General features: G+C 34.5%; 1 protein-coding gene and 2 pseudogenes across 1 annotated transcript; 1 reads left to right on the forward strand and 2 right to left on the reverse strand.

The window, feature by feature from the left end:
* Positions 1-1,487: 1,487 nt before the first annotated feature.
* Positions 1,488-11,278, forward strand: LOC145586166 (pleiotropic drug resistance protein 1-like). Its single transcript, XM_081642915.1, has 22 exons — positions 1,488-2,690; positions 4,432-4,552; positions 4,700-4,788; positions 5,096-5,180; positions 5,295-5,454; positions 5,548-5,624; positions 5,792-5,845; positions 5,947-6,037; positions 6,169-6,470; positions 6,609-6,890; positions 7,028-7,505; positions 7,597-7,839; positions 8,096-8,209; positions 8,306-8,424; positions 8,535-8,867; positions 9,035-9,325; positions 9,413-9,496; positions 9,584-9,717; positions 9,790-10,017; positions 10,122-10,293; positions 10,398-10,652; positions 10,759-11,278. The coding sequence occupies exons 1-22, from the start codon at positions 2,353-2,355 to the stop codon at positions 11,032-11,034; spliced, it is 4,326 nt and encodes a 1,441-aa protein (XP_081499041.1). The 5' UTR covers positions 1,488-2,352; the 3' UTR covers positions 11,035-11,278.
* A 616-nt stretch (positions 11,279-11,894) lies between these two features.
* Positions 11,895-12,886, reverse strand: LOC145584768 (putative xyloglucan endotransglucosylase/hydrolase protein 23 pseudogene; annotated as a pseudogene).
* Positions 12,887-18,468: 5,582 nt separating this feature from the next.
* On the reverse strand, positions 18,469-19,529 carry LOC145584769 (putative xyloglucan endotransglucosylase/hydrolase protein 23 pseudogene; annotated as a pseudogene).
* Between the last annotated feature and the right edge of the window lie 1,318 nt (positions 19,530-20,847).

Consider the following 20,847-nt stretch of genomic DNA (forward strand, 5'->3'; position numbering starts at 1 on the left):
TCATCATTGAAATATTGAGACTAATAAAGTGAAGATATACTAATTTCATCATAAAATAAATCGAATAATCAATTCGATCACTTAACTTTAATTAGCTCATGTTAGTTTATATCCAATAATTATTTGATAGGGTTTATTTCAACACTCCCCCTCACATGTAATGTCCCTTTAACTCAAGGATCACATGATCCAATTCAATTTGGCCAAGAATACTTCATGCCATTAAAGGTCTCAAGCTATGGGTCTGGTAATATACTCAAACTATCAAAGGTCCTAAACCATGGGTCCGACTCTAATACCATGTTAAATACGGGTCTGGGTTGCAGTCGCAAACCAATAGAAAGTTCAATCCACAAGACTAAAAGAGGTTCCATCCCAAAACCATATGGCAATAGGGGGTTAGCCCCTTAGCCTTATAAAGTGTTTGACTCTTTCAATTTTTTTTTATTTTTTTATTTTTTTTATCAATGTGGAACGCTTACATGCACGTGTTATTTGGTAGGATATATTTCAACAATAGGAGTCAAGGAGGGGTGGACAAAATAAAAAGGAAACTAAAACTTAAAAAAGGGGAGGGGGAGAATTAAAGCTATATAATCAAGTATATTAAGGCTTTATTCCCTTCACCTTAAAACAATAATGCTCACTAATAATTAAAAAAAATCAGTTCAATTAAAATATGTTAAGTTAAGCAAAAATAATTTCATTTCGATAAAATTAATTTCATTTCAGTAAAAATAATAATGGTTAAACAAAAATAATTTCAATTCAGTAAAAATAATTTCAATTCAGCAAAAATAAGGTGAAGTTAATAGGGCCTTAGTTTATTTCTTTTTGTAGAACAACGAGAATATATAGTCAAGTTTTCAAAGTTTAACCCACATTTTTACAAATAGGGCAAAAAATTAGGGACGGGGGACTAGGGGTGTAGTATTGAGTACATATTGCATTTTTCTTATTCTAACATTAAGTTTAGAAACTTCAGATAAATTATGATAAAATTAAATAAATTAAAATAAAATAACTTCAGATGCAATAGGCTCATAGGTATTAAAAAAAGTTAATTTTTTAGATAATATAAAATTAAGTAAAATACTTAAATTAAAATAAATAATTCGGTAAATTCAAATACAAATAATAAAATTGACATAAAATTCTTTCTAAAAAATAAAATAAAAATAAAATTGACATAATATAACATAAAAAAATTCAGACAAAATTAAATAAACCAAAAACAGTTTAAGCCAAGTATTGCCTTGGTCACAATCATGTTCATTTAACTCATGGACCTTGAAATATTTTTTAGGATTTTTTGACTTATTAACACCAAAAAATTGTGGAAATTTGATTATAACACCACAAAATTTAAAACTTTTATTATATTACAAAAAAAAAAAAAAAAAAAAAATTAAATTTCACAAAACACTTAACAGATTCTTGTGGAAAAAAAAGGATTCTTTTATGAAATTCGTTAGTAAGGCCCATCATGTAAACACGTCACTAATCTATTGATTTTAAAAAAATCCTAAATTCTAATCCGTTAACTACTGATAAAATCCAAGTATTAAAATAATCACAATGTTGTAGTAAACCAATTTACAAGTATTAGAAGAGAATAAAATCAACTTTTTTTTGAACTTGACAAGCTAGCTTTTTTTTTGAACTTGACAAGCTAGCTAAATGAACTAAACTAGAAAACGGTGAAACGCCAGTCATTGGGTCAAGTTCCACATTTCCAGCTACTTTTTATTTTATTTTATTTTATTTTATTTTTTTAATTTTTTGCACTTCTCTAGTTCTCTATTTTATACAAGTAAATACTACAGAGTAGTATTTTTTTTAAGATAAAACTATTGAATTTCAAATGTCAAACAATTGGAAAATTCCATGGTCTTAAACCATTTATTTTAATTACTTGAGGCATGAAAACTACAGAGTATCATTCATAGAGTTGATTAAAAACCCAGAATATGTCAATAGTCAAATTTGGCCATCTTATTATTATAAATATAATATCATCCCCTTTCATTTGACAATTACATCATAGTTTTTTTTTTTTAATCTTCTTAAAAAATTATAATCTTTCCTGAAACATTCAACGCTTAACATTGGGTATAAAAAGTCACTATTTTGCATAAAAATACACACAAATTCAGCTAAAAACTAGCTTTTTTTGTATTATAATTTATAACAGGGCAACATTTTCTGGGGTTGTCCCAAAATTTTCTGGGTATTGATTATATCTACAAAAAATCAAATCTTTTTATCTGGGTTTTATTTAGATTGCCAAAAAAAAAAGTCCCAACAATTTTTTTTTGATTTTTACATTTTTCCGTCCATTTTTTCTAACAAATGGAGGCAACTAGTGCAGCAGAGTTATACAGAGTAGCAAGTGCAAGAATAGGGAGAAATTCATCAGCAGTGTGGAGAAATAGTGGAAGGGAAGTATTTTCGACATCGACTCGAGACGAAGACGATGAAGAAGCATTAAAATGGGCTGCAATTGAGAGATTACCAACTTATAATCGAGTTAGGAAAGGTATTTTGACTGATATAGCTGGTCCTGCTAGAGAAATTGATGTTAATAGACTTGGTTTTGATGATAAAAGAGAGCTCTTAGAAAGGCTTGTTAAAACTGCTGAAGAAGATAATGAGAACTTCTTGCTTAGGCTCAGACAACGCATTGATAGGTATGTCTCTTGTCTCTGTGTTTCTTTTTCGGATTTTACGTTGAGATCTCGTAAACAACTTACGGGCTAGTAAGACAGTGAAAGTATTGTCGCACATTTTATTTTATGTTACTAACATTAGTAGTATCTTTGTGACACTTGCATTTTTGCATTATACAAAGTCTGTTTAGTAATGTATATTTTGAGGTGACAAAATTTTTGAGAAAGGTTAAAAGTTGATTATTTTAGTTTTTTTTAATAACAAATTTTGAATTAATGAAGATTGAGCGTATCATGGTAAATAATTTTTTAATATCATGCAGATTTCGATTTCTCCTTGATTCTCTAAATGTCATTCATCTACCTTGATACTCTATCCTACTACTCTACATCATCTTAGCTTTGCAATCTTTTATTGATTGCCTAATTAGTTGTATTCTTGTATATTACACGCATTGTAACAATAAATAGTATACATTTGGATCAAATTTAGACTAGTCGACAAAGAAAAAGTAAAATTCACACATTTTGACAAGTCAATTTAAAGGAGGGTAAAAAGGCAAATGATGTTTACAAGATTTTCTCTTCAATTAGTATCGTATGAGTTATAAGTCTTATAAATAAGTTAATGAACATTCACATTTTTTGTCCAATGTAAGAATTTAAAATAGTTTAGGTTAGTAAGAATATCGTATTCTGATTGAGAAGTTAAGGGTTTTATATTAATGTGATCGTTGGGCCTTTTCTAAAAATTGTATATTACTTAAGCAATTAACTTCATTCAATTCATCATTAACGACCCCATCTTTGGCTCATTGTAAGAGCATAATAAAAGATTGTCATAAACCAATTGAAATTTTCTGATGGGTCAATTCATAAAAGATTTTTAAATAATGTGACAAGATCAGATGTGACATGAAATTGACTTTTTCGGTATTTTATGCTTAGTGTTCTTTCTTTGCGTTGGTTAAGAATCCAAGAATAATTGACTATACTACCTGAGGAACAATGGCATGGGCCTTGGTATGATCCAGTATGACCTAACTTGACCTGACCCAAACCAAAACAGATTAACCATGTAGTGATTAGTGAGCCAAGGCTGCTATCTTGATTGGGCCAACGATCTTTGAGATGGGCATGGCACTACATGGGCTAGCACCTTATGCTGGCCCAATGGCATAGATAGCATTCCACGGTTCTCTTACTTAACCGGTTGCACCATATGCATGCTACAACTAAGGTTATTATTTGACTTATTAACTCACTTGGAGCTCTCTCAAATGAGCACATGCGTTAGCAATAATAGCCTTGGGATCCAGATGCGTTTTTATTTTAAACTCTTCTTTTTATAATAATACTAATGTTAAGTTATACATAAATGTGTATCTTAAATACTTATTTTAAAGGATGACACCACTGACCTATAGACTAGGTTGAAGCCCAACTTCAAGCACAACAACAAATAGTGGGATGGCTTTGGACCATAACCATCACAATTAGACCTACCAGACACAACCCAATGCCATTGACTAAACGACTATCAAGTCTTAGGCTTATGTGAATTTCTCTAGTTTACACATTTCATTGTTGTTGCAATTTTGGTTTGTGTGTAACTATTACTTCAACAAGCAATAAATTTTAGTCCTTTTTGAGAAAGAATATCATAATGTTTTATGTTAAAAAGACCTACTTTTAAAGTTCATGTTTAAGTTCACTTGTTTAGAGTTATTGCTAAGTTGAATCATACATTTTCTGTAATCAGAGTTGGAATTGAAATCCCCACAATTGAAGTAAGATATGAGAATTTGAATGTTGATGCACAAGTTTTAGTGGGAAGCAGAGGTTTGCCTTCTGTATTGAATTTCTTCACCAATACAATTGAGGTAACTAATTGTTTCTTGATTTTTTATTTGGTTGAGATTTTTTCTTTCTTTTTTATATTTATAATTTTCATCTTCTGGATTCTTTATTTTCTCTTTGAGTTAATTATGTAATAATTTTTGTGCCATTTTTCACGGAATGTCTTCCAGGGTTTCTTAAATCTTCTCCATATTCTACCAAACAGGAGAAAACCATTCACAATTCTTCATAATGTCAGTGGACATATTAAGCCTGGCAGGTAAGTTGATTTGCATGCTCATCATAAGTTGAAAGTAATTATGAGCAGTTGAATTCAATTTACTGTCGTTGTCTCTATATAATAGGCCACATTTGATCGAGGGTCCTTTTGTAGAATTTAATTATGATACCAAAATTATCCTTCACTTTGTTTGGAATAATGACATAAAGGCAGCATTAGGGGTAATATGGGAAAGTCTTAAGGTTTAACTCGTCATATTCAGGAAGTTTCCTGCCGTAATGGAATAACCTAAAGTATAAATGTGGCTTATTATTTAGGGACGATCTCATATCAAAATTCTTTGCAGGTTGACATTACTTCTAGGCCCTCCTGGCTCTGGAAAGACTACTTTGCTGCTAGCATTGGCTGGTAAACTTGCCAAAGATCTTAAGGTTAGACTTCACAGTAATCCTGTATCTTCCACAAATGGCTTCTAGTTCATAATTTTTATTTTTCTCCTCAAAATATTTAGCTATTTTTCTGTCTGTATATTCATGGAACTGTAGTTTTCGGGAAATGTCACCTATAACGGACACACAATGAATGAGTTTGTTCCACAAAGGAGTTCAGCATATATCAGTCAACATGATCTTCACATTGGAGAGATGACAGTCAGAGAAACTTTAGCTTTTTCAGCAAGAGTTCAAGGGGTTGGAACAAATTATGGTTAGTTTATGATGTTAGCAATGATCATTTTTCATAACAACTTGGAAGCAGCAGAACTAATTAGTAAAATTGGAATGTGTTCGTTACATACAGATATGCTGGTAGAGTTGTCAAGAAGAGAAAAGGAAGCCAATATTAAGCCAGATGCTGATATTGATGTCTACATGAAGGTAAGAAGTTCAACATGGTCCCCATTTTTGAGGGAACATGGGAAAAGTTTCTTTTCTTTTGCTGCAATCACCTTGTAAATATTTGTTATGCACCAAAAGCACAGCAAACAGTTCTTGTTAGGATAATAGGATTCGACTTTCTTAAGCTTCTTTGTTTTGATCATTAGGCAGCAGCAATTGAGGGGCAGGAGGCGAGTGTAGTCACTGAATACATTCTCAAGGTAATAGCTCAGTCTTAGAATTGGTCTGATATACTTGTAACTTTCATTGAGTTGATAAAAAAATCAAAATCTGATCATTTGGGTTCTGTCTGCTTAAACAGATTTTGGGACTTGATATCTGTGCTGATACTATGGTGGGAAATGAAATGATAAGGGGTATCTCTGGAGGACAAAGAAAACGACTTACCACCGGTATGAGCAAAGGCTGTTTAGCATTCACCACTAACTATTGATTCTCTCCTTGATGATCTTTGATTTTGTCATTGTAATCTTTGTCTTCTGCTACAAATAAGTAACTTAGCGTTTGTATTATGATGATACAGGAGAAATGCTGGTTGGGCCAGCAAAAGCACTTTTCATGGATGAAATATCGACTGGTTTGGACAGTTCTACAACATATCAGATTGTCAATTCAATCAGGCAATCCATCCATATTCTTAAAGGAACTGCTCTCATTTCTCTCCTCCAACCTGCTCCTGAGACATATGACCTCTTTGATGATATAATACTTGTTGCTGATGGACAAATCGTGTATCAAGGTCCTCGAGAATATGTTCTAGAGTTCTTTGAATTCATGGGCTTCAAGTGTCCTCAGAGAAAGGGAGTTGCTGACTTTTTACAAGAAGTAATATAATTCTTCCTGTGACATGATTAAAATACCAATTTATTTATACCATTTAAAATGGATTTTACCAAACATTTTTGTTAGTTAAAAGAGAAGAAGGCCTTATTTTGATTTGGGGATCTTTTTCATTTTCAACAGGTTACATCAAGGAAAGATCAAGAACAATATTGGTGTCGTGAGAATGAACCTTATACCTTTGTGACTGTTAAGGAGTTTGCAGAAGCTTTTCAATCATTCCATGTTGGAAGGAAACTTGCCAGCGAGCTTTCCATTCCATTTGACAAGTCGAAAAGCCATCCTGCAGCCTTAACAACAGAGACATTTGGCCTTGGTAAAAGAGAATTGTTTAAAGCATGCATGTCTAGAGAAGCTTTGTTGATGAAGAGAAACAAATTTGTCTACATCTTTAAGGCCTTTCAAGTAAGTAACTACACGATAACATCTCGCCACACTTTTACTTTTCTTTAGAAAATTCCACTTCTATTTCATTTTGCTTCAAAATTTTTCATTTGCATGATTTATTAGCTTAGCTGATTAAGTGATCCTTGTCTTTACAGCTCGTTCTGACGGCACTAATCACTGCAACATTGTTCTTGAGGTCTCATATGCATAGAAGAAATGTTCAAGATGGAATGATTTTCATGGGTGCACTTTTCTTTGCTCAAATTCAAATCCTTTTCAATGGGTTTGCTGAGATGGCATTAGCAATTGTGAAGCTCCCAGTCTTCTATAAGCAAAGAGACTTGCGATTTTATCCTGCTTGGGCGTATGCCATACCCTCATGGGTTCTCAAAATACCAATAGCTATTATAGAAACGGCCATTTGGATAGTAATAACTTACTATGTCATTGGCTATGACTCCAATGTGGGAAGGTGTTTTAAACAGTACCTCATCCTCTTAGGTGTTCACCAGATGGCTTCGGCGTTGTTTAGATTTAATGCAGGAGTTGGAAGAAACATGATTTTGGCTAACACATTTGGCACCGGTGCTCTGGTTACTCTTATTGTGTTGGGTGGATTCATTATATCTCGAAGTATGTTTTTCTTAAGGGTTTTTATTTATGTTTAATTGGTGATTATATCATAAGACTGAAAACTTAATTATTCTGTGTTTTTTTATCTTAGAAAATGTAAAGAAATGGTGGATATGGGGCTACTGGATATCTCCACTGATGTACGGACAGAATGCACTTAACGTTAATGAATTCCTAGGCCATAGTTGGAGCGATTCATCTTTAGGAATACAGGTCTTGAGGTCTCGTGGGGTGTATACCCATGCATATTGGTATTGGATTGGACTTGCAGCACTTGTAGGATACGTGCTGCTGTTGAATCTGTTCTATACGTGGACTCTAACATATTTGAATCGTAAGTCTTTTGTCTCTGTATCTTTCAGGCTTTGTATTTCACTTGAAAGCCCTTATCTGAACTTTTTTCTTAGTGAACTTATTGGCGCTAGTTTGAACCAGTGTGAGCTTAAGTTAGCTGTGATGAACTTGGATAGAGCTTATTTATATTTAATGTCCTGTAATCTTTTTGTATTTTAAGCTAAAAGAACAGAACCAGTTTCACAAGATACATGTGATTGTGAATTATCTGTATAAATATGATTTCTTGATTGCAGCTCTTGGGAAACCTCAAGCAATGTTATCTGAAGAGGATTTGGTAGAAAAACAAGCTAATTTAACTGGTCGAGCTATTGAGATGTCTTCCAGCAAAAGGAGATCCTCACGTTCACGTTAGTCCATTACCTTAAAATAATTTATAGAATTATGTATGCATCTGATCTTAATGACTATAACTCAATCTTTTTATTTTTTTCTCTATTATACAGAAAGGAGAGTAGAGATTCAAGAACAAGCTAATGAAAACTCGAAAAGAGGGATGGTTTTGCCTTTTGAACCTCTTTCTGTTACCTTCGATGAAATCAGATATTCAGTAGACATGCCTCCTGTAATCTCTCTCTCTTTTACAACATTATGAGAATTTTTTTATCACTTGAATTGTGATTTTGATCTTCCCTGTCTAATTGTTGTCAAATACATGTATATTGATCTTTTCAGGAAATGAAAGCACAAGGTGTCACTGAGGACCGACTAGAACTCCTAAAGGGTGTGAGTGGTGCTTTTAGACCAGGAGTGTTGACAGCACTTATGGGTGTGAGTGGTGCTGGAAAGACCACCCTCATGGATGTGCTAGCTGGAAGGAAAACTGGTGGATATATCGATGGAGATGTCAGAATATCGGGGTACCCAAAGAAGCAAGAAACCTTTGCCCGAGTTTCTGGATACTGTGAGCAGGCTGATATTCATTCTCCTCATCTCACACTTCATGAGTCCTTGATATTTTCTGCCTGGCTTCGGTTGTCCTCTGAAGTAGATGCATCAAAAAGAGAGGTACAGTATAAAATTTAAATTTTAATTATATGGAAAATTTAAGGCCTTGTTCCCTTCACATAATGATCATATTGTTATATCAATCAATCAAAGCCTTAATCCCACAAGTGGGGAATGATCATAATGTTAGTGAAATATAAATGCCTGACGATGAAAATATGTTGCAGATGTTTGTAGAGGAGGTCATGGAACTTGTAGAGCTAGACACTTTAAGGCATGCACTTGTAGGACTTCCGGGAGTAGATGGTCTCTCAACTGAGCAGAGAAAGAGGCTTACAATTGCAGTAGAGCTTGTTGCCAACCCATCTATAATCTTCATGGATGAGCCAACTTCGGGGCTTGATGCTAGAGCTGCTGCCATTGTAATGAGGACTGTCAGAAACACAGTTAATACAGGACGAACAGTGGTTTGCACAATCCATCAGCCTAGCATTGACATTTTTGATGCTTTTGATGAGGTTTGATTCTAAAAGAACCGAAAATTTTACTTCCATTTTAGCTTAAGAAACCAAGTAGACTCAAAATTTTCTATTAAATTTTCGCAGTTGCTACTGCTCAAGCGAGGTGGACAGCAGATATATTTTGGTCAATTAGGCCGCCATGGTGTCCAACTTATCAAATACTTTGAGGTAAGGGAATTAAAAACTTGCCTCTAGTGTGGCACAAGTTGCTACTCTGCTGACATTGATCTAACGAGTCACTTTTATTGAATAAAGGCGATCAATGGTGTTCAAAAGATCAAAGAGGGTTATAATCCAGCAACTTGGATGTTGGAGGTAACATCAATGGCTCAAGAAACTGCACTTGGTGTTGACTTTGCTGAAATATACAAGAATTCCGATATTTATAGGTAACTCATCTGAATAGCACAGTTATGATTATGTCATTATTTCAATCAGCTAAAATTTTATTTATACTTCAGGAGCAGCAAGGCATTGATAACAGAACTTAGTGTACCAATTCCAGGATCAAAGGACTTGTACTTCCCTACTCAATACTCACAATCGTTCATATCCCAATTTGTGGCTTGTTTATGGAAACTACATTGTTCATATTGGCGAAACACAATGTACACCGCAATGAGGCTCCTTTTTGCATCATTTGTGGGAGTTATGTTTGGATCCATATTTTGGAAGATTGGGAGTAACAGGTACTTAAATTGAAAATTTCTCTTTCCCTGAATAATAAGCTACAGTTCTATTTTAGATCGACAAGTATGAATTACTACTTAGCTAATATTTGGAAATATTGCAGGGAAACTCAACAAAGCCTTTTCAATGCAATGGGTTCTATGTATACCGCCGTTCTTTTTCTTGGTATTCAGAACTCCTCAGGGGTTCAGCCAGTTGTGTTCGTCGAAAGGACAGTTTTTTACCGGGAAAGAGCAGCAGGAATGTATGCTGCTTTGCCTTATGCCTTTGCACAGGTACAACTAGAAATTCTGTTTCTTTGTTCTTGGTTTGTGATTAGTTCCTACTAAACTAAGGATACTAAACCTCTGCTAATCATGTTTCGAAACTGGTAATACAGGTTATCATTGAGCTTCCTTACACTTTCTGCCAAACAATCTTCTATGGTGTGATAGTATATGCTATGATGGGATTTGAGTGGACTCTAGCCAAGTTCTTTTGGTACATTTTCTTCATGTTCTTCACCTTGCTATACTTCACATACTACGGCATGATGTGTGTTGGTCTAACCCCAAATGCAAGCGTGTCTGCTATCATTTCCTCTGCCTTCTACGGAGTATGGAATCTTTTCTCCGGATTTCTTATCCCAAGACCAGTAAGTTCACTTCCATACATAACGTTATGTTAGCGATTATTATCAAATCAAGTCCATTTTATATCATACTTTTGTACATTATCTTACAAAAATTCCCTTCCCACAGAGAATGCCGGTATGGTGGAGATGGTACTACTGGGGATGCCCCATAGCGTGGAGCTTGTACGGTTTGTTAGTCTCACAATTTGGTGACTACAACGGTATAGGTGACCGCCTCCAAGATGTTCCTGGAAATCCTACAGTGAAGGAATTTTTGCACAGCTATTTTGGTTATAAGCGTGACTTTTTGGGACCTGTTGCTGGTGTAATCCTAGGGATAAATGTTCTGTTTGCTGTGGTTTACGCCTATTCTCTCAAGGCCTTCAACTTCCAGAGAAGATAACACGATTTTTCGAGGCTGCTTACATACAGTATGTAATTGTATCATTAGTAGAATTGTTCATATATAGTTTGGCTTGCTTTTACATACTAGAATATAGATTAATTGTAGTTAAGTCTTAAGATTTGTAACTATGTACAAGCTTTTGTCAAATATTATTAGATTTATGCAACCAAAGAAATACAAGCCCATTAATATCACTAGGTTCACTAGCAGTACTCAATATTTTCATATGGTAGCAGTTAAAGAAAATCCAATTCTGTTTCATATTATGTGCAACAATGAAAAGTTTTATATCACATACACAACTAGAGCAACTAGTAAGAAAAGAAAATCCAATCCTGTTTCACATTATGTACAACAATGAAAAGTTTTATATCACATACGCAACTAGAGTAACTAATAAGAATCGAATTTCTCAATATCACGTGACCCCCAGAACCCCCCAACACGAGCAACTAATAAGAGTCGAATGTGTTAATATCACAATGTGAAACACCCCGCCCCCCGGCCACACACACGAACAACTAATAAGAATTGAATGGCTCAATATCACAATGCGACCCCTCCCCCTCCTCCCCCCCCCCCCCCCCCCCCCAACACTCCAAATATACATAATCGTGATACACTCCAATACAAATTATCCTCGATTTAATTAAAATTCTTGGTATAATTAATTAACCTCGATTTAGCAAAATTCTTGGTATATTTGCTTCTGTAATCCTGTAACTAGTGGATTTAATACTTTTTTCAATTAGCAAGCTAGTGGATTTAATACTTCAATTTGTTCCAAACGAATAATCTTTACCATTCCAATGACAAACTTCCCAATTTTCAAAAATATTCATATTTAACATTTCCAAATCACTGATTACAGTACAATACATTGATTAAAAGAATAAATGAATTAATTAACTAACACTAAATAAAAATTTGATCACTAAAATGTTTCTAAGATGTAGCAGTGCATTCAGCAGGAAGACCTTGAGGAAACCTAGGAAGATCAGCACAATAATTATAAACCATGTAATTCTTCTGGGCCCACCTCATTCTTTCCAAACTAGCTGAATCCAACTCTTGGGTCAACCACTCTGACCCGGATTTGGGTACTGAGCCCGACCCGCAAGAAGATGACCCGGAAGCCCAAACACAAGCATCAGCTTTAAAGTTTCTATATGAAGCAGTAAATGGGGCTTGGGCCCAATCGGTCTTGACCCGCCCACCTTGGGTGGCCCAATCTTCAGCATTCCACAAACTAGAGTAAATCCTCATTGGTTGATTCTTAGGGAATGGGATTCCCTTTGATTCCATGTTCTTGTGTTCTCTAATAGGAGTTCCATCAACGAGGAATACTATTCTTTGGGGATTCCAAAGAATTGAGTAAGTGTGGAAATCTTTAGTAGGGTCGAACCATAAGTGGAACTGTTTTTCGCGGTTACCTTTGCCTTGTGCAAACACGTTGGTATGAAGAGTGTAAGGTTGCCCACTTACGTTACCTAAAAACTCGAAATCTATCTCGTCGTGGGTAGGCCCCATCGACGATAGATAGTAAGCAGTGACAGTACCAGCAGAGTTACCGGGTACGAGTTTTAACTGCATATCGATTTTACCAAATAGATACTCGTTTTTAGACTGAAAACCCGAACCCGAGGATTTGTCTAGGGAGAGGGTGAGATCGTCCCCGTTGCCGAGGACCTTACCTCGACCATCTCCCCAAGTAATGGTAAACTCATTGTTGAAGTTGGCCTTAGAAGTGGCAATAAAAGTGGCTAAGAAAAGTATAATGTAAACAAATTTTGAGGTTGCCATTTTTTTTTTTTTTTTTTGTGTCAATGTTTTTTTTGTGGGATAAATTGTTTTTGATATTTGAAATGAAGAAGAGGGAGTTATATATAGGGGTGTTTGATAGGAAAGTTGTGATGAAGTGAGTAGATTTGGTAAGTGAAAAATGAGCTGTAGGATTAGGTGAGTGTAGTAATGGCTAGCAAGCTGGATTTTGGTACATCAGTCAAGCACTCTAACAGCTTGCAAACAGCTTTTAATTTAATAATTAATTGTTAACGCGGATCTAAGGATTTCAAAGAAAAATAGTACAATACGTACTTCGTAATTCGATACCGTAATTTAAAATAATTGTCTTACAAAGAGGATTATGGAGTATTATTTTATAAGAGGTGCTAATTCGGGTCATTGGTCGTGTTTGCATCAAGTCGATTTAGGTTGATTGTATGATAAAGATTTTGAATCATATTGAATCAACATGCCTATGTAGATCAAATTTTAAATCGATGGGGCGACAAGTTACTTATGGTCGAGTTAGTTTTAACAATTTTTTAATAGCTTTTAACACCGCTTATATAATACTACTCCTTTTGTCTCTTTTCTATGGTTACACTTTGATATTTGTGGTCTCCAATACACATCTTTGACCACGTATATATTCAATATAATTAGAGTAAAAAATTTTAAAAAGTTAATATTTTGAAAATCCATTTCAAGAAAAATCCAGCAACATCCCACCTCATATGATCTTTATAATAGTGTACTTTCTAGTCAGTATTTTTAAACGTTGACCACCAAAGTCAGAATGTAACCATAAAAAGAGCCGAGACAGAAGAAATTATAGTATGTTGTTTTAATTATCATTTGGTAGGGTAATAATACTAATACTTTCACTTCTGTTTTTTAAATGAAATATTTTAATTTATCACTTCATATATATTTGTTTAAAATATATAATTCTAATAAAAGTAGTTTTTACTTATTGTGAATAAGATTATTGAAGTGCTTTGTCAAGTACGTGCGAGGATAAAAGTATTTCATTTTTTATTTTATTTTTATTACAAGAAAAGTATTTTATCTTAGAATACTTAGGGTGTTACACCAAAAAAAAAAAAAAAAAAAAGAATACTTAGGTTGTACATGTACATAATAGTCATACGTGAGGCTCAATTTCTAATTTAAATAATTTGTTAAAATTATTATTTATAGTTCGATACAAGGCTTAATTATATTAAACAAATAAAATATCTCTTTTTAATGGTAACGGGGATACTGACCAAACATCACTCTCATGGTAAGTGTGACTTGGCTCATTAAAAGCTAATCAACCATTTAAAGTGTAATATCTCTCATGATTGCTTTAAAGGAGTTTGATAAGTACTCATATCAACAAGATGCATCTTCTTTTTAGGGAGCTCATATGCTAAGAATACTCCATAGTTAAGCGTGCTTGGCTGGGAGTAGTCTTGGGATGGGTGACCTCCTGGGAAGTTTTCCCGGGGTGCGCATGAGTGAGGACAAAATGCGCCGGAAGGACTTGTGTTGGTCTGTGGGGATAGTTGTTGGCCCTCGATGCGCATTTCGTGACAATAGGCCCCTCCCTAATTTGTTTGGGGTCGGGGTGTTACATAAAGGACTAAGAGGTTTATATTACGAAAATTATCAGGTGAGTTAAGTATTGGTTGGTATATAATAATCCCATGGGGTCGTAAAGGAGTTTCCATCATAATAATGCTACAAGTAATAAAGTTTATGAGAGTAGGAAAACATTAATGATTAAAATAGTAAGGGATGATATTTTGATGAGTTCTTATCCTCTTAAATTAATCAATACAAATCTAATTATATTGAAAATAAAAGGGGAAATCTGAGATGGAGTGGAAAGTGAAGTGTGGCAGCTTATTAGATTGTTAGCTGGAAAAAGTGCAAAAGCATAACGAGTGCATACTAAACTGTTAGCTGGATTTTGGGGCACTAGAAACCTAGGATAAGAGACCACTACATGAATCAAACAGCTTGCAAACTGCAACATATCCATCAACAAAAAGTTTTATACCCTTTAATTAAAATTTCCATAATTTTGGGCCACCAATATTTTGAGGCTATGTGTAGCTGGTCTATTTTATTTTATTTTGGTAAGTAGGATTTTGATCAGACCTCGACTATCACGATCTTTTTAATAAAGTGTTTGTAGGTCAAGCACTTAGAATTTTGGGAGTAAAAGAGAGGTAAGGGAATCCCTACCCCCCAAGCACCATCATTTGATAGGATTCGAACCCCAAATCTTTACAATCTTAAGTTAAGAAAAATCTACCAATGAGCCAATAATTTGTGAGTATGTGTAACTGTTATACATGTACATGCCTGTATTCATTTCTAATGTATGTAAATTAAAGATTTCAGTTCAGATTATTGTGTCAAGTTCGATTAGGTTTTTAGTTGGGTTGGGTCTGATTCGGGTTTAAATCATTTTAAGTCATTATGCCCATACAATTCAAATTTTAAATTAGGTCACTTTTAGGTTAAGTTAGATTTAGTCGGATCAGGTCAATTTTAGATACCTCTAATTACATTAACTGTGTGACAATTTAAAGTCTAGTATCATGTTAAGTCATTATACAGGGAGACTGATACATGCTTTTGCGCTTAAGATTGGTTCGTGCAATGCCTTTATGGCTGAACTAAAGGCTATCGAATATGGTCTAGATACTCTAGAATTGGCAAGAAGAATGCATGCTGCTAAAATCCAAGTTCAAGTGGATAGCCAATTGGTGGGGTCGGCAATAAATAATGAGGAAATCCACCGAGGCCAGGGCTACCACATCATAAGACATTGCAAGCAGCTCATAGATGATACTAACTGGCAGGTGCAAATCATTCACATTTATCGCGAAGCAAATAGAGCCGCAAACTTAATCCGTGGTTTATACACACGGGTGTACGTGCTCATCGTACACCCGGATTAATAAAAAAAAGGCGGAAAGAACATCCCGTGTTTCTTAAAGAACATACATGTATTTGACAAAGAACATGTTTGTATTTGACAAAAGCATGCATTGCCAAAGAACATAAAGATATAATAAAAAGAATGAGATAAAAACTTAATAAAATTTTCTGAAAAATTACACATTATTAACGGAAAAAATTTAGAGGTGATAAAAAAATCGAGTAGGGCTAGGCCATATCATAATTTCTCGTGCCCAAGCCCGTAGAAAAGTAGCGGGTTTTCGGGCTTTTTTCAAGCACTATTTCGGGCCGGATCGGGTCGGGATGCAAGTCATGCCAATGTTGATCACCTCTTAAAAAATCCTTACCAAAGATATCATTTCCCCAAAAATTAGTTTTCTATCTCTCCAAAAAAAAATTCAACTTTCCATAATAATTTACACTCTAATATTATTTTCAATTAAAAATAATTTAAGATTTCAATATCAAATTTCAAAATAACATAAGTTAAAAGAACATAATTTATATTGTAAAGTACATATAGAAAATACCTAAATAACACACTAATCAAACTCAAAGAACATATGATAACAAAAGTAATTTAAATATGACATATGATAATAAAAATAGAATTTGGGCGTCACTACGATCTTAAAGAACATACACGCCAAATTCAAAGAACATACACGCCAAATTCAAAGAACATACTTTGTATTATTAAACCCAAAAAAACATATATGTTTATCAACATATGTTAAATAACATAAGTATAATATAAAGAACATATTATTTTAGTTAAAGAACACACTGCTCACACTCAAAGAACATATTAAAGGTATGTTCTTTGTCAAACATAAGTATGTTCTTTGTCAAACATAAGTATGTTTTTTATCAAACACTATATGTTCTTTCCGCCTTTTTTTATTTACCCGGGTGTACCATGAGCATGGTGCACCCCTGGTGTATTATCTAATTTTCACCGCAAACTGGCTAGCAAATTAAGAGGTCACCCAAAACAACAATATCGAGTTAATTCAATTCCCTCCTATTAAGTTAGGACGTATTTTGCAAGATGATATTATAGGTGTGGCCTTGCCACGTTTAATTCCTGCTTAGTCTTTTGTTTTTATTTTCTCGGGGCTTAGCCTCTTGTGTGCACCAAAAAAAAAAAAAAAATTAAAAAAAAAAAATAAAAAAATAAATAAAATAAAATAATGCGGTTATGCCCATTCAATTCAAATTTAAAGTCTTGTTTCAAAGTACAAAAATATCCGTGACTATTTAATTAGTATGGAAAGTGTTGTAACAACAATTTTCATTTCTCCTAAAGTATAGCATTAGGCATAATTTTTTTTCTTTCGGTGTTCTACCCGCTTTACTCTTTGGACTAATCCAGATTCATGGATTATTTTTGGGTAGTTAGGTTCCAACTCCCTCCCAATTGTTATTGCGGGGGATCGAACACAGATCCTACCTATTAAGTGTAGTCCCAATCACCACTACACCAAGGATCGGGACATCCAATTGATCATAGCATTATGCATAGTAGATCAAGTGGGTGGAGTTTCTGCCAATCTCCATGCATGGTGACATCATCAAATCGTTTCACGGGCTTTGCGTCCAAAATTGTATAAGCCAAAGTCACGATCTTAAAGTGTTATCCTTTTTCAACTCTAATTATTGTCTTTTATAAAACTCCGCAACATAAATCTCATCTAGACAATGATATGGTATGAAGCTAATAAGCTATCATACGCAATACTATACGTATTACGATTATCTCATCTAGACAATGATGTGGTACGGTATCAATCTATCACACACTATACATATTACGATCTCTTAATAAATCTATGAGATATAAATCTCATCTAGACTTGTGGTAAGATATCATACCATACATTTTACAACCTCTTACAAAACTTCATATATAACATGATATGAATCTCATCTAGACAATGATATATACTGTGATATTACAATATTAAGAAGTATAATGTTCATATGGACAGTGGTGAGGTACAATATGGACTATGTTACTTTTACATACATTAATCAGTACCATGTCATTCAAAACTTATTAGGGTATTACCTCCTAACACACCACAACAATAAAAAATTGGTAGTCATACTTTGTCACAAACTCACCACACGTCTATACATACTCACAAGTCATATTACAAAGTAATAATGATGATGATGATAATAACTTTAATTTGTTCATTACACGTTATACAAAACTAGTTAATAGTTTTATATTCAAAGTACGATTATTAAGTAAAAATAAATGTGCTTTCATTTTTATTACATTGTGTAATTAGGCATCTACAAATTATATTTTTCAATTTATATGAAGCGAATTAAAAGACTCTGCTAAATTGTTTCTCAAATATTGAGAAAATAGAAGTACTCCCTCCGTTCCGAAAGAACGACCCATTTGGCCTAATTTTAGTCCCAAAAAGAATGACCCATTTGCATTAAAACACCCACCAACTTGCAACAATATTTGTGCAAAATTAGCTTTCCCATATAAAAATTTGATTTTCCATGTAATTTTATTACTTTCTCTCTCTATTTTTTTTACAAAAACCATGTAAATTTATCTTTTCAATATACTTTTACTTCTTTTTATTTAACTTTCTTAATACCCGCGTAATCAACCCAAATGGGTCGTTCTTTCGGGGACGGAGGGAGTAAGAAATCAAAATATGAGAATAACATTTGTATATTAATATTACTAATAAGAATTTGATTTACACCACATAGATTATACATTAATCAACTACAAAGAATAAAGAATTTAATCCAATTTTTTTTTTTTCGAGTGACTATTTGTGTTTAAGATGTAGCAGTGCATTCAGCAGGAAGACCCTCAGGAAACCTAGGAAGATCAGCACAATAATTATAAACCATGTAATTCTTTTGGGCCCACCTCATTCTTTCCAAACTAGCTGAATCCAACTCTTGGGTCAACCACTCTGACCCGGATTTGGGTACTGAGCCCGACCCGCAAGAAGATGACCCGGAAGCCCAAACACAAGCATCAGCTTTAAAGTTTCTATATGAAGCAGTGAATGGGGCTTGGGCCCAATCGGTCTTGACCCGCCCACCTTGGGTGGCCCAATCTTCAGCATTCCACAAACTAGAGTAAATCCTCATTGGTTGATTCTTAGGGAATGGGATTCCCTTTGATTCCATATTCTTGTGTTCTCTAATAGGAGTTCCATCAACAAGGAATACTATTCTTTGGGGATTCCAAAGAATTGAGTAAGTGTGGAAATCTTTAGTAGGGTCGAACCATAAGTGGAACTGTTTTTCGCGGTTACCTTTGCCTTGTGCAAACACGTTGGTATGAAGAGTGTAAGGTTGCCCACTTACGTTACCTAAAAACTCAAAATCTATCTCGTCGTGGGTAGGCCCCATCGACGATAAATAGTAAGCCGTGACAGTACCAGCAGAATTACCAGGTACGAGTTTTAACTGCATGTCAATCTTACCAAACAAATATTCGTTGGTAGATTGGAAACCCGAACCGGAGGATTTGTCTAGGGAGAGGGTTAGATCATCCCCATTGTTTAAGATCTTAGCTCGACCGTCACCCCAAGTAATGGCAAAGTCATTGTTGAAATTAGCTCTAGAAGTGGCAATGAGAGTAGCTAGAAGGAAAAAGGCTAAGACAATTGAGTATGATAATGCCATACTATATTATGTTTTTTGTTGTGTATATTATGTTATGTTTTTGTTTGTGTTGGTTGATGAATTTGAATGAAGAACAAAGGGGTTTTATAGCAGAAGTTTATACATGTAACAAGTAAAACTAGGAAGGTTCTTATGAAATGCATATCATACAAAAAAAGTGTTAAGATAGTGAGCTGGAAAAAAAGCGTAAAGAGTGAGTTGGTGAAAGGCTGGAATTAGAAAGTGATGTGAGTCCAAAAAGGCCAAATCTAGCAATATTAATATATTATTATAAGGAAATGAATTGGGTAACGCGGATTTGGATTATCTTATAAAATAAGTCAGACCAGAAGCAATAATTCGTTTTTTTGGCTCTTCCACCGCCATGTTTTTAGTAGAATGTTTGTGGTAGATACATGTCTTATGGAGTAAGAATTACATTTTAAAGGATTGATATAGGAACACCATTATGGATTTGCATATGCAATTACTGATACAATACTTGGGTAGCAAGTGGGAACAACAAGTGTTTGGGTTAACATCGTGTGTTTAAGTGTTGTAAATACGGAGTATATTAAATAAGGCCTTGATTCAGTGATTAGTGGTAAAGGTTTGACCTCGTAACTTAAAAGTTGTAGTACGATCAAGTTTTACTAGAGGAAATGTCGACTCTTTCTTCCCCATCACTTTTAAGTGTCTAACACGTAAATATTAAACCGAAAACCGTAAGGTTTGGGCTCTAGTCAGGCATCCTCCATACTTTAAAAATATTTATACTCTCCTTTCAATATATACTTAATTACTCTTTCTGTAAACCTAGTACACACACCAATATACCGTACTACGGAGTATTTCAAACTTATAATACATAGTAATACCTATTACCTCCAGTCCAATTTACTCACAATAAAGGGAAAATTTCAGTTCCCAAGTCAAAAAATCTTAAGTATAGTTAATGAAAGATAAGGGCATACACTTAAGAATTAATCCAACCAAAAAAAAAATCAACTAAAATTAAACTAATAACCCACCACCAATAGCACCACCTGCAGCACCGAAATACCCACCACCACCACCCAGTAGCACAGAACCACCATCGCACCCACTAAACCACCACCGCACCCACGATCTACAACCACTAGCGCACCCACGAAACCACCAACGCAACCACAATCTACAACCCCCGCGCCCACAAAACCACGATCGAACACCGAAACCAACAATCCAGCACACCGACACAACCAACCCACCGAATCCCCCGATCTGAAACCCACCGATTTGAAACCCATGAGGCCGCTGGTTTGAAACCCACCGACTTTAAAACCCACAACGCCGCCAATCTGAAACCACGAGGAAAGAGGAGAGAGACAACTCAAGACTGTTTTCTTCAGCTTTAGTTCAGTTCAATTT

Source organism: Chenopodium album, chromosome 16, assembly GCF_948465745.1.
Source record: "Chenopodium album chromosome 16, dcCheAlbu1.1, whole genome shotgun sequence".
NCBI classification, from domain to species: domain Eukaryota; kingdom Viridiplantae; phylum Streptophyta; class Magnoliopsida; order Caryophyllales; family Amaranthaceae; genus Chenopodium; species Chenopodium album.

Bases quoted from the DNA above. Each gene is read 5' to 3' on its own strand.
- LOC145586166 (XM_081642915.1), top strand. From the start codon at position 2,353: ATGGAGGCAACTAGTGCAGCAGAGTTATACAGAGTAGCAAGTGCAAGA. The intron at 5,846-5,946 runs GTAATAGCTCAG...CTGCTTAAACAG, and splicing joins TCACTGAATACATTCTCAAG to ATTTTGGGACTTGATATCTG. The intron at 7,506-7,596 runs GTATGTTTTTCT...TTTTTATCTTAG, and splicing joins TGGATTCATTATATCTCGAA to AAAATGTAAAGAAATGGTGG.